This window comes from Micromys minutus (genome assembly GCF_963924665.1).
Source record: "Micromys minutus genome assembly, chromosome: 9".
NCBI lineage: Eukaryota > Metazoa > Chordata > Mammalia > Rodentia > Muridae > Micromys > Micromys minutus.
In genome coordinates, this window is record NC_137978.1 from 46980858 (window position 1) to 46993443 (window position 12586).

At 50.2% G+C, this 12586-nt stretch overlaps 2 protein-coding genes across 2 annotated transcripts; both read right to left on the minus strand.

Annotated features, from left to right (window-relative positions):
• Positions 1–373: 373 nt before the first annotated feature.
• Positions 374–12357, minus strand: THEMIS2 (thymocyte selection associated family member 2; the record flags this gene model as incomplete). The annotated part of the gene is made up of 6 exons (XM_080921077.1): positions 374–483; positions 809–959; positions 2603–3690; positions 4226–4636; positions 7813–7953; positions 12264–12357. The coding sequence occupies 6 exons, from the start codon at positions 12355–12357 to the stop codon at positions 374–376; spliced, it is 1995 nt and encodes a 664-aa protein (XP_080777203.1).
• On the minus strand, positions 9107–9519 carry LOC308424172 (large ribosomal subunit protein eL34-like). Its single transcript, XM_080921078.1, has one exon. The coding sequence runs from the start codon at positions 9503–9505 to the stop codon at positions 9152–9154; it is 354 nt and encodes a 117-aa protein (XP_080777204.1). The 5' UTR covers positions 9506–9519; the 3' UTR covers positions 9107–9151.
• Positions 12358–12586: the final 229 nt, after the last annotated feature.

Sequence of the window (12586 nt, forward strand, 5' to 3'; positions counted from 1 at the left end):
ACTGTCCACCCCCAGGCACGGGGCCTGGACCGCAGAAGTGCAGAGCAGACAAAGGAAGTGGAGTTAAGGGGACTGAGTTCACTGAGAGGCAGGCAATACTGAAGCTGGTGGTCTTTGATTCTTCTCTGTGCCTAGTAGTGGGACAACTGATGGGCAGAGGAGGAGCCAGAGTTTGAATATCTTCTCTGGACACCAAGGCCTACCTGGAGCCCAAAGAGGAATACTATCGGTCCCGTGCCCAGTAGAGTCTAAGTCCTTTGAGACTTCGCCCTAGGTCTTCCAAGAGTTGGCTGGTAACCTAATCCCCTGCGCTGCCACAGCTGGGAAGTGTGGCCTCCCCAGCACCTAGATGATTTTGTTTTTCTGAAAGTGCTCAAATTTCTTCATAGTCGTGGTCATCTATATCTGGGTCAGGCAGGAGATGCGACTCGGCGGTAAAGTTCTTGGGGAGCGAGCTCGAAGATTTGGATTTCACACTCAGCACTGAGGAAGAAAAGAAAATCCAGGTCATTCAGAATTGTTGTCTTCGGGCAAGTTACCCCCCCCTCCAGTGCCATCCCCTGAACGGTGGCTCAGAACCACAATTCACTTTCCTTGTACACTGTAGCCATCTTACTGTCCTGTTTGTCAGAGGACATGACTAGGACTGGACTCCTTGCATCGCTGGGGGCTGGAGTCTACAAAGAAAGACTGGAGAGACCTTTTCACCTGACCCACCCCTTATAAACTTGGCTCTCAAACTGGGACAATAGGGTCCCCTGGGCAGCGCCATCAGAGATGGGGGATGGCTTTGATGGGCCAAACTCACCTGAATTCTGTGTTTGGGGACTGGATTGGTGGTCTTTCCTGTTGACAGAAATCTTGCTGTACACATTTGATTTGTTCTTGGGGAGGGCTTCCAAAGTCTTCGCCTTGAGTTCAAGCTGTGAGCAGGATTGCTGCAGTTCTACAACTTGAGGCTGAGCAAGATTTTTTTAAAAATTAGAAAGCAGTAAAGGTACAAGCATCATCTGAGCCCATGAGACCAAGTTGCCTGACAGTGACAATTTGCTGTGTGCTTTTCTGGGTCAGGCTTCTCATGGACAGAAGTCCCTCATGAGACTGAACCTGCTCAAGGACTCATTCTGTCCACTGCCACATGACTAAACGATACTAAATTCAGGCCTTCTGAGGTCCCCAACAGTGTACCTGTTGAGTTCCCAAAGCATACACTGGATATCACTCACTCACACTGGCTATGTAGTCAGGGCTAAGTTCAAACCAGCCTTGCCATCCTCCTAGCTGTGTGAGCTCAGAAGACTTGGCTCTCTCATTTCAGCTGTATAGAGAATGATGGTGCCTTCTGTGTGTGTATGTGTGTGCATGCATGCATAGGAGTTCGAGCTGTAAGAGTAGGTGGGGTCAGCCACCAAATTAGCAAGCTATAGACAAACAGGAAGTAGCTAACTATAGGGCTTGTGGAAGAAGTCCTAGCATGCTAGTCACTAAGATAGGCGGATGCTCAGAGGTAACCTAAACCGGGACCCCACTCTCCCATCTTTGATTCCCCTTGGCTCATTCAGCAGCGCCCACCGGCCTTGAAGAGGTGGAATTTCTGCTTTCCACCCTGCCCAGCTCTTCTTAGGAAGAGGGACAGTGAGTGGAAAATGTCAGACATAGCAGAGAGGTGACAAAACGGGGCCAGCTCTGCCCAGAAGTCAGGGCCTCACCTCTTCCCGAGCCTGGAGGAGGAATAAAGGTCACTGCCCCGGGTCTAACGTGTTACAATAGGCCGAACCAGAGTCTTCCTATGGCTGGAGCGGGAAGTGGGAAGTAGTGGTAGGAGGTGGCGCAGAAACGCCAACTTATGAGAGACCCTGGTGCCATGTGGAACGACTGAAGCTTTTAATACGATTAAAGCCCAGCAAATGACGATTTAGGGACTGTGGAGGCTTGAACTGCTAACTTAGCACGACCTAAAATTTCTTGGACAGAGGGGTTTATGAGGAATAATGTAGATCAGGTAGGTCTGTGGGTATATCCATGGGAGATTGCCAATCAGTATAGGACATCTGAGCCCCCTGCGGATGACACCATTTCCTACACTGAACTCTGAATTCCATAAAAGTAAGAAAGTCAGCAAGAAAGGGAGGAGCATGCACCCAATCTTTTTGCTAACATGGCTTGGCCAGCTGTCTCGAGCCCCTGCCTCCTTGTCTTCCCTACAGAGAACTATAATCCTTCCTCTACATGGCTTTGGCTTTGGGCCATTTGATCACAGCAACATAAATCAAACTAGGACAGGAGTCATCCTACGAGCTCTGGGGGAAGGACTGCAAACGTTTAGGGACGAACAGACGGTGCTGCGCTTGGACGGAGCGAGAAAGTGAGAGAGAGGAAAGGCACCAGGAACTTGGAGTCAGAATGTCCACCCCTGACTTCAGGTGCCTGTCAAGAGTCTCGATCTTCATTTTCCCAATCATGAAAGGCCGATAACTACGCCCGCTTTTCAGATAGTGAGGCCCAAAGTGGGAGTAACTGGTACAAAGAAGAGAACCTAATGAACTGCAAATCCAACCGAGTAACAGGTGAGCCCTCCCTGCCCACGAGGCTCTGTCTGTACCTTTACACTGCTCTCCTCCAGGCCCTGTATGCTCTGCTGCTTCTTACTGATACCCTGGCTCTTTGGGGGCCTGGGCGGGGGGGCGTGGCTCTCAGAGGCTGGCAGCTTCCGGAGGCTGTAGTAAAAGGCTTCAGACAGTTCCTCCACCATACTGACAGACAGCGGCCCAGCCACCTGACCTGGCTGTTCCTCAGACTCCAACACAGTCAGGTCCAGCCACCTGGGAGGGATCTCGAAGCACATCTCTGGCTGGGAGTCTAGGCTTACCACCAGAAAGGGCTCAGTGAGCTTCTCCTCCAGCCGAAGGCCAGGGAAGGAGGCCAGAGGGTCAGTGGGGTGACGGGAATCCTTGGCCACCACCTTGACCTCACAGGGCAGGGAATGCTGCGCAGTGAGATCGGCTAGGCTGTAACGCCGGCTGTCATTCACCTCCTCCACAAAGCTAGCCGAGAGGTAGAGAGGTAGCAGAATCTGTTCCTTGTCCTCTCCCTCCTCCTCTTCCTCCTCCAAATCCTCTTCTTCTTCCCCAGACTGCTCATTCAGCCGCTGACATATCACAACATCTATGTCCTGACCTTGGGTCCCACAGGCCTGGCCTGACCTTAGCACCTCCAGCCGATCACCCACAGCCAAGGAAGAAAAGTCAGGGTTCTCCTCTTCGTTCCCATCACAGTCTTTTGTGGCCACCACCCGGAGGGGCTGTCCTGGCTGAAGAGCACCCAAAAGGTCATAGGCCGTGGAGAACTCCCTTGGCCTCCGCTTGAGCTTGCCCGGGTAGGCCCCAGAGAGCATGAAGTATCTGGGAACTCTTCGGCTCTTGCTTGAGGCCACAACCCGCCAGGGTGATGAGGCTGGACCGTAGATGTTGAGCCTCTCGCCTTTGCGTAGGAAGCTCATCCACGGACTGAGGAAAATGGGTGGACCCTCAGGAACCTCCAGGATCTCCGTGGACAGAGGGAAGGGGCCTCCCCCAGCCAGCACCTCGCTCAGCCGCAGTGGTTTGAAGAAGTGGATGTGCTGGGAGGATTCTGTGACATCTTCTACCTCCACCTCCAGAGTAGAAGGGATCTTGACGATGCTGCTGCGCACTGTAGGAAGAAGGCAGTTCAGGGGCCTGGCACACATCATCCAGTTGAAGCCCCGACCCCCGACAGGCTCTGACTCCTTTCCCGCCATCCTCTTCTTACTGTATAGATTTTTAGCTCAGTCTCTTTACCTGCTGAGCCACTACCCCACCCCTGGTTTAAAAAAATTTAACTTTATTATTATTGGCGTGTGTGTGTGTGTGTGTGTGCACATGTCAAGGGAATATGGAGGTTGAAGGACAATTTTCATAGCAAGTGCTGCACCCCCTTTAGTTAATTAATTAATTGTTTTGTGTTGAGACAGCATCTATGCAGCTGGTGCGGAACCTAACCTTGATGAAGCATGCAGGAGCTTAGCTGTGTTCATCCCTTTTTGTATGTCTTTTTATACCACATTTCCGGTCTCACTGGGCATCGGTATTCCGTTACATTGCAGGGTTAGCAACCTGGAGCACCCGCCCCCACCTATGCACAGATGGGGGTATCTTCCACACTACAGCTCCCAGCCACTCCACTCCCGCCTCCCCAGGTAACTTACTGTGCATAATGGCTTGGAGCACATACTGGGGCTTTAGTACCAGAGAGTTCCAAGGTAGGCTGGGGCAGGCAAACGTAAGGCCCTTCATCGCTGGGTCCTGCAGGATTTGGAGCAGAGTTTGTGGAGCACTGGGCTTGCACCTCCAGAAGGGTCCCTTCTGGGAAAGGGGCAGATGGAGGGTGATCTCCTGAGCCTTTGAGACCTGCACACAGCGTGCATAGCGGGTCCCATGATGTATTTCCACAGTCTCAAGTCTGAGGGGCTGATCCTCAGGCACCACTCTGGCCTCGGTGACAATTCTATGAGTTGACTTGAAGTAAATGGGCCACTGGGTGGACTTCTGGGGCACGGCAGAGACCAGTTCCTCCAGGGTTCCGTAGCTCTGCAGGCTGGTGAGGGGTCTGAAGATACCTGTGGGGTTCAGCAGAGGGAGGAAGAGTGTGGAGGGAGAGGCTAGGGGACAGGCTCTGCAGATAAGCCAGAATCCCTCCCAGGACAGACGACAAGGATGTGCCTGCGTCTGGGCATCAAAAGGTCTAAGGATGGAGGCTGGACGACAGTGGGCAAATTGTGGGGACGTAAATGACACAAGAGACACATGGAGCAGAATCCGTGAGCATTCTTACACACACACACACACACACACACACACACACACACACCTCCTGAGCTCTCACTTCTGGACCTCTGTTTTTAACTTAGCCAACCCATCTTTTTTTTTTTTTTTTTTTCAGATACCTCCCCCATAGCTCTGAGCCTATACACCGAAAGTCTGCCTCTCCATCTTGGGATAGCACATTGTCTCTTTCTCCCAAATTAGAGTACAGGGACCCTCTGACACCCTACCCTTCAATCGCTCTATCACGACCAAAAAACGGGCCTCCTGACATTCCCAAAGCTCCCAGAAGATCTGCCACCAGGCTGCCCACTTAATTGCCAACTTTTGGAAATGGGTATCCTGTTCCAAAAGACACGACCCAAATCTAAATCAAGAAAACATCACGGAGCTCAGACTGAAGGGCATCCATCCTCCAGAAATACTGGTCTGGGACCTTGGGATATAGTTCAGTGAAACAGAAAGCAGAGAATGTGGGTTATCTGAGCTTGCGCTCTGTGCGGAGGGAGCAATGCCCCAGTGTCCACAGGATGGTTGACGGACTTTGGGTTTAAACTGTGAGTTAGACGATGGAATGGCATTGAAGTTAAGTCCCCTGACTTCTACCCCAAGTGGTTCTGCGAGCAGATGTTCTTTAGGGGAAATGGTATCCGGAAAGAGGTACCACATCTGCAGTCTATAGTCATGTATGTGTTTATGTGTTTGTGTGTGCACTGTTGTGTGGGTGATGGACCTGCATGTGTATGTGGGTAGAGCTGTGGAAAAAACAGAGCCCTCAAAGCACAGTAGGACATGCCTCATTTGAATATCTGAACAGCCCCAGGTTTCACAATGTGTTCACAAGAGAAAGTGTGTCAGTGCAGCCTAAGGGTTTATGTCTAGCTGCCCACCAGAAGCATGTGCTCGTATGCATCTGTATGTGCACACACGTGTGTTCAGAATGTGCCTGCTCTGTGTCAGCCCCTCCTCTACTCTGTTACCTCTTCAAAGCTCACATCAACCAAAGGGCTTCAATAGAGGAGGAAGCTGAGGCCACCAGTATCAGGCCGGCCACCTACACCACATCTAGCCACAAACAACACACCTCCTGTTTTATAATAACGGAACCCCTCGGGGTTTATTTTTCCTGTGTGGCTTGCTTGCTTGCTTGTTTTCCAAGCAAGGCCCCAACTATGATAGGGCCTCATGGATCTCAGGCTGGCATTGAAATCCAAAAAGATAGGCTGGAGAGATGGCTCAGTGGTTAAGAGCATTGACTGTTCTTCCAGAGGTCCTGAGTTCAAATCTCAGCAACCACATGGTGGCTCATAACCATCTGTAATGGGATCTGATGCCTTCTTCTGGTGTGCCTGAAGACAGCTACAGTGTATATATATATATATATATATATATATATATATATATATATATATATATATATATATATTCTTTAAAAGATAAAAATTAAAAAAAAAGAAATCTAAAAAGATCTTTTTTTAAAAATTTGAATATTTTTATTTCATATGAATTGGTGTTTTGCCTGCATGTATGTCTGTGTGAGGGTGTTGGATCCCCTGAAACTGAGTAGTAGACAGTTCTGAGCTGCCATGTGGGTGCTGGGAATTGAACCTGAGTCCTCTGGAAGAGCAGCCAGTGTTGTTAACCACTGGGCCATCTCTCCAGCCCTCCAAAGAGATCTTTAATTTTTTTGTTTTGTTTTATTAAGATCTGTTTGTTATGTTTAGATCATTCTGCCTGCATGTATGCCCGAAGGTCAGAAGGGATCATCAGATCTCATTACAGATGGCTGTGAGCCACCTTGTGGTTGCTGGGAATTGAACTCAGGACCTCTGGAAGAGCAGTCAGTTTTCTAACCACTGAGCCATCTCTCCTGCCCCTATTTTTTCTTTAAGTTAAAAAAAAAGTCACATTTAAGCCGGGCAGGGCAGTGCATGCCTTTAAGTCCCAGAACTCAGATGGCAGATCATTATGAGTTTGAGACCAGCCTGATCTACATGGTGATCAACCAAGGCTATACAGTGATACCCTATACCAATAAAATAAAATAAATCACATTTATTTAGTGTGTGTATGCATGTGTCTGCTACAGCACATATATAGGAGCCAGAGGACCACTTGTAGGAATCTCTCCTTCCAGCATGTAGGTGCCAGGAATTGAACTCAGATCATCAGGCTTGGCAGTAGCTCTGCTGCTGTTATCTCCCAGGCATGAGACCCACCCCTGCTCCTCTTGCCTCCCATCTAGGATTATAGGCATGTGCGGCGACCACAGCTGGATTATGTAGTGCTGGGGGTAGGATCCAGAATGTCGTGTACTCTAAGGAAGCACCTACCAACTGAGCTGCGTCTTCAGCCCCTGACCCTTTCAGAGATGGAGTCCCATGCATCCTAGACGAACTCACTATGAAGCTAAGGCTGGCTATGACCTCCCGGTCTTTAAGTCTCTCCCTTTCCTATGCTAGGATTCAGGGCTGTGCCACAACAGCTGTATGTGAAACCCCAGGGTTTCTCAGGCACTCAAATGGGCTCGTGCCGTGCTCCTTTAGCTGGGGATCACCTCTTGCTCATGCCTCTACAGACCCACCCCGCTCTGAGCCGTGCCTGCTTCATGGGTCTTCACTCACTGTCTCTCCAGAAGGGCCCAGTTCCTCCTGAGTCCACACATCCAGCTCCCTATAGGACAGGTGGGTGGGTGTCAGTAGCTGTTTTGGTGGATGAATGTGTGAGCAAACACAAGGACCAAAACTTGATGACCTAGAGGCAGATGTGATCAGAAGAGGGCTGGGACAAGCCAGTCTCAGGGATGTCCTCTGAAGATGCCCTTGGCCTTCTGGCAACATAATGGTACAAATGTCACCCTAGTATGCAAAGTCAGAGGGGCGGGCGTGCTGCTGAGAGTGGCAAGCCCGCCCACAGGTGGCTTGAGACCCACCTACCTACAGGATGCTCGGGCACCAGGTGCATGTCTTACCTGGGAAATTGGGTTGGATCTGCAACGTCTCACCCGTCTCTGGATTATCACACACAACCTTCTGGAGGTGGACATGGGTGACCTTGATTAGGTCCCCAGTGGAGAGGCAACACTCATTCCCAAAGAGCTCATAGATGGAACCTGTGGAGACATGGACTCAGTTTCTCCTTTTGGCAAAGGCCTGGGTGGCCTGTGCCCTGTTCCTTACAAACTGTGCTCAGCTGTCCCTTCTGCCCTATCTTTCTACTTCGAAGTGCTGGGGACTGGACGCATTTAAGTACTCCAGCCCCTCCCGCACTGGAGCATCAGGGCTTCTTTGCCTTTTCCTGCTAAAGGGCAGCTGGCTCAGCTAACAGCAGGCCTGATGGTGCCCTTTCTCCCAGATGTCTTGGTGAGTGCCCAGTGAGGGCTGGTCCCTTTAAACATCCTTGCAGCCTCTGGGGGTAGAGTCCACCCATGAGGCAGCAATTAGCCACAACCCAACCCCCTCTCCCCTCCCTCTCTCTATTGAAGCAGGCTCTCCTGTAGTTCAGCTTGGCCTGGAACTCTTTGTACTAAGGACTCCTTTGAATTGCTGATTCTCCTGCCTCTATCTCCAGAGGGCTGGGACGGCCTGTAAGGCACCAAGCCAAACTCTTTGCAGTTCCGGGAATCAAAGCCAGGGTTTTATGCATGATAGAGGAGCACTGTACCAACTGAGCTACAAGCCCCTGTCCCGAAGAAATGAGTTGCGTTTAGCTTTTAAAATCGTGTTTAGGGCTGGAGAGATGGCTCAGTGGTTAGGAGCACTGACTGCTCTTCCAGAGGTCCTAAGTTCAATTCCCAGCAATCACATGGTGGCTCACAACCATCTGGAATGGGATCTGATGCCCTCTTCTGGTGTGTCTGAAGACAGAGCTACTAATCTATCATAAATAAAATTTAAAAACAAATAATGTTTATATTGAATACCATGGGTGTGTAAGTCAGGACACTTGGGAGTCAGTTCTTTGCTTCCAGCATGTGGGGTGGGACCCGGGGATTGGATTCGGGTTGCCAGGATTGGCAGCAACCATGACCCCATGCCCTGCCTACCAGCTCCCCAGAAACCCGCCTGCCTATCTAGTGAGTTGCTCTTATTTTTTTTTTAAGATTTATTTATTTATTTCATGTAATTATGAGTACACTGTGACTGTCTTCAGACACACCAGAAGAGGGCATCAGATCTCATTACAGATGGTTGTGAGCCACCATGTGGTTGCTGGGATTTGAACTCAGGACCTGTGTAAGAGCAGCCAGTGCTCTTTTTTTTTTTTCGTAGATCAAGTCTTGATTTTTATTACTTAAAAAAGCTGCATATTTATTTTGCTTTCTGACTCTGTGCTTGTGCCTTCAACACTTTCACAACGATTTTCTGCTCCTCAATAAGGAAAGCCCGCTTGATCCTGTCACGGACACACTTGGCACACATGGAACAACCATAGGCTCTGCTGACGTGCTTCTTTGTCTTAGACAATCTCATAAGGACTTTGGGTCTCACGGCACGAACCCCTCGCAGTCTGCCCGGGCACACGCCACATGCGGATTTAGGTGCTTTCCCAACCTTCTTGGTGTAAAGGTAAACAATCCTGTTGCCAGGGGTTCGAGACAGCCTTGTTTTGTTAGAGGCTGTATTGTAGGAAAGCCTACGACGGTATGTCAGACGCTGGACCATCTTGAGTGCCTCTAAGCACCATCCCCGGAAGAGCGCAGCCAGTGCTCTTAACCACTGAGCCATCTCTCCAGCCCTAGTGAGTTGCTCTTAAGGGGAAGTAGAGGAGACTGGGGACCCGAGAGCCACCTCCAACCAAGTTTAGCAGCCACTTCCCTGCTGCAAAGTCCTAAAGCTGTGAACAACACTGGAAAATAAACAGTAAAGATCTCACAGCGCTGTGTGCCCAGGGTCTGTGTCCAGTAGCAGAGGACAGGAAACCGTAGGTGACAAGAGCCTGAGGCCCCCTGGAGCCCCTCTCCCAGGGAAAGCCCGAGGAAAGTTGCTTACAGGGTCAGGAGAAACTGTGTAAACCTTACCCTAACCCCTCAGGAAAGTGCACACAGTTGGTCAGAGGAGGGCATTGCGGCAGCTGAGCTCATACCTGGCCCTGAGCAGTGTTACTGACGCTTCACTGCCCTGAAGATGCGTGACTGCCCTTCCCTTCCGGGGGCCCGTCCAGCAGTTTCCCCTTTTAAAATAAATAGCGACAGCAGTTTCTCATTCCTAAAAGTGACAGCTCAGAGGGGTGGTACCAGCTTCGTCAGTGCCGAGTAAAAAGGAAGAGCAAGCTCAATCTGGGCTAAATAGGGAGTTCCAGGTCAGCCTCAAAAATATCAAAAAAGAGCCAGCAAGATATTGTCAGGTGAAGATTCTTTACGCCCCAAGTCCCAGATGGTAGAAGAAGACAAAAATCCTGTGACCTTCACATGCATACTGTGAGACACGCATGTCCCCTCAACCAGTAAATAAATAAATGCAAACAACAGCTCAGAAGGCCAGCTGTGCTGGTACACATCTGTAACCACAGAACTCTTAGTCTAAAGAAGTCTGGGCTACACAAGAACTTGTCTTTTTTTTTTTTAAAAAAAAGATTTATTTATTTGTTTATAAGTACACTGTTATGTCTTCAGACACACCAGAAGAGGGCATCAGATCCCATTCCAGATGGTTGTGAGCCACCATGTGGTTGCTGGGATTTGAACTCAGGAGCTCTGGAAGAGCAGTCAGTGCTCTTAACCACTGAGCTATCTCTCCAGCCCCCCAAGAACTTGTCTTACATAGGGGGAGGAAAAAGGCTAAGGATGTTAGCTAAGAACTAGCTAGAGTGCTGACCTAGGATGTAAGATGGCACCGTCCCCGTGCAGCAGGAAAGGTAATGTGGGGGTGGGAGGAGGGAGATGGGTAGCAGGAGGCAAAACTTGGGGTATTAAGTTCAGGGTATTAACCTCCAAAACTGGAATTCACATCTTGCAACTATGAACATCTACCCTCCAGGTAACCTCATTTGCAGACACTCCTGTGACCTCCGTCTGTCCTCAGGTCACCCCAAGTTCTTCCACTTTCCACCACCCCAGGTCAGAGCAGATGAGGAAACTCGGAAACTCAGGTATTGTGACACAGGTAAGCAAGAGAGGCTGGGAGGGTGTTCTGGGCTAAAAAATGTCCAGACTACCAGAGCCCTACTTCAGGACCCATCAGATTCCACTGGACTGGAGAGACTCGCCCTCCTCCTTAGTCCACAACCCACAGCCTCAGAACCCTCTGCTGGCAGCTGCTGGGGCAGAGCCCGGTTCCCTCACTCCAGGGTGCAGGATGAAGCAAGCACCTCGAGAAGGGTGTTCTCTGGCGGAGAAGCCCTGAATCTCAGTATCTGCCTCCACAATCTCCTCTGCCCTCCACAGAGCGGCCTGGTAGGTCACCCACGTCCCTTTTCCTCCCTCCCTTACCCAAGTAGTCAGCTCCTGGTCACTTGCTATTGGGTCAGTAACTGGCGGCTGTGTCCTGATATGTCCATCCCATCTCTGAGTTGGAGAAAGCCCTGGGCAAAGAGCAGATGCTCAAGCAAAAAAGCAGGGAAGGCTCCCTGGGGGAGGACCATTCCAGCTGAGAATCCAGCAGCAGAACAGGTAGATCAGGAGGCAAAGGGGGGGAGGGCTGGGGAGGGAAAAGGGGGGGGAGAGAGAGTGAGCACTGGGAAGGCTGATCTGGTATTTGAATAATGAACAAAGACATATCTCATCGGTGAGAGCTCAGGGTTCTGGGTTGGATCCCTGCAGAAAAGGAGAGAAGATAAGAAAAGAGAATGGAGGGAGGAAGAGGGGAAGAAGAAGGAAAAGTGAACAAATCCAGGTAGAGGCAGAAGGAGGATCTCTTTGCAAATTTGAGGTCAGTCTGGGCTACAAAACCAACCAAACAAAAGAAACCTCAGTAACTATAGTGAGCACCCTAGTGCCTTCCTGACACAATGAACGAGTGATCTCCACTTACTTATCCATTTATTGTTATAATTTTTCTTGTTGCTTGAGGCAGGGTTTCCTAGGCTGTTCAGGTTGCCCCTGCCTAACAGCTGCTACCCAGTTTCTGTTAGAATTAACCAACAACCTCAGTTGAGAAAATGTCTCTGTGTTGTTTTTTTCCAAATCCTTCTTCCTTTTTTTAAAAAAATTGGTTATTTTATTTACATTTCAAATGTTATCCCCTCAAACGACTTTGTGTTAAATTCAAGACTTATCACCCGCGGGGCAAGTCTTGTAGCAGCGTCCGAATTCAACCCCCAAATTCCTCAGGGTCTCACTCTGTAGCCCAGACTGACCTGGAATCACTTTATAGACCAGGCTAACCTCGAACTCGTGCCAATCCTCCTGCCTCAGCTCCCCGGTGTTGAGATTACAAGCATGGCCCATCATGCCTGGCTCCTTCCACCCAGAGCCCCACTCACCCTCAAAGTAAACTCCGGAGCAGACCCGCAGCACGCGCGGAAGGGAGGCGGGGTCCAGGCCGCTCACATAGTCCTGCAGTGGCACCGGCTCCATGGTCCCAACTAGAGAGGCTCAGACCAGTCTGTAGCTAGTGGAGGGGAGTCCGGAAGCCACGCCTACCAGAGACCACGCCCCTCGGGTTGGGTTGGTAGGAGCCCCACAGAGCTCTCCAGTGAGGACTTTATTCCCCCTGACCTGTCTCTTCATCTCTAAAATTGAATCAATTTCTTAGAGTCTGTGTTAAAGCAACTTGGGGAAGGAAGGGTCTATTTCATCTTACAAC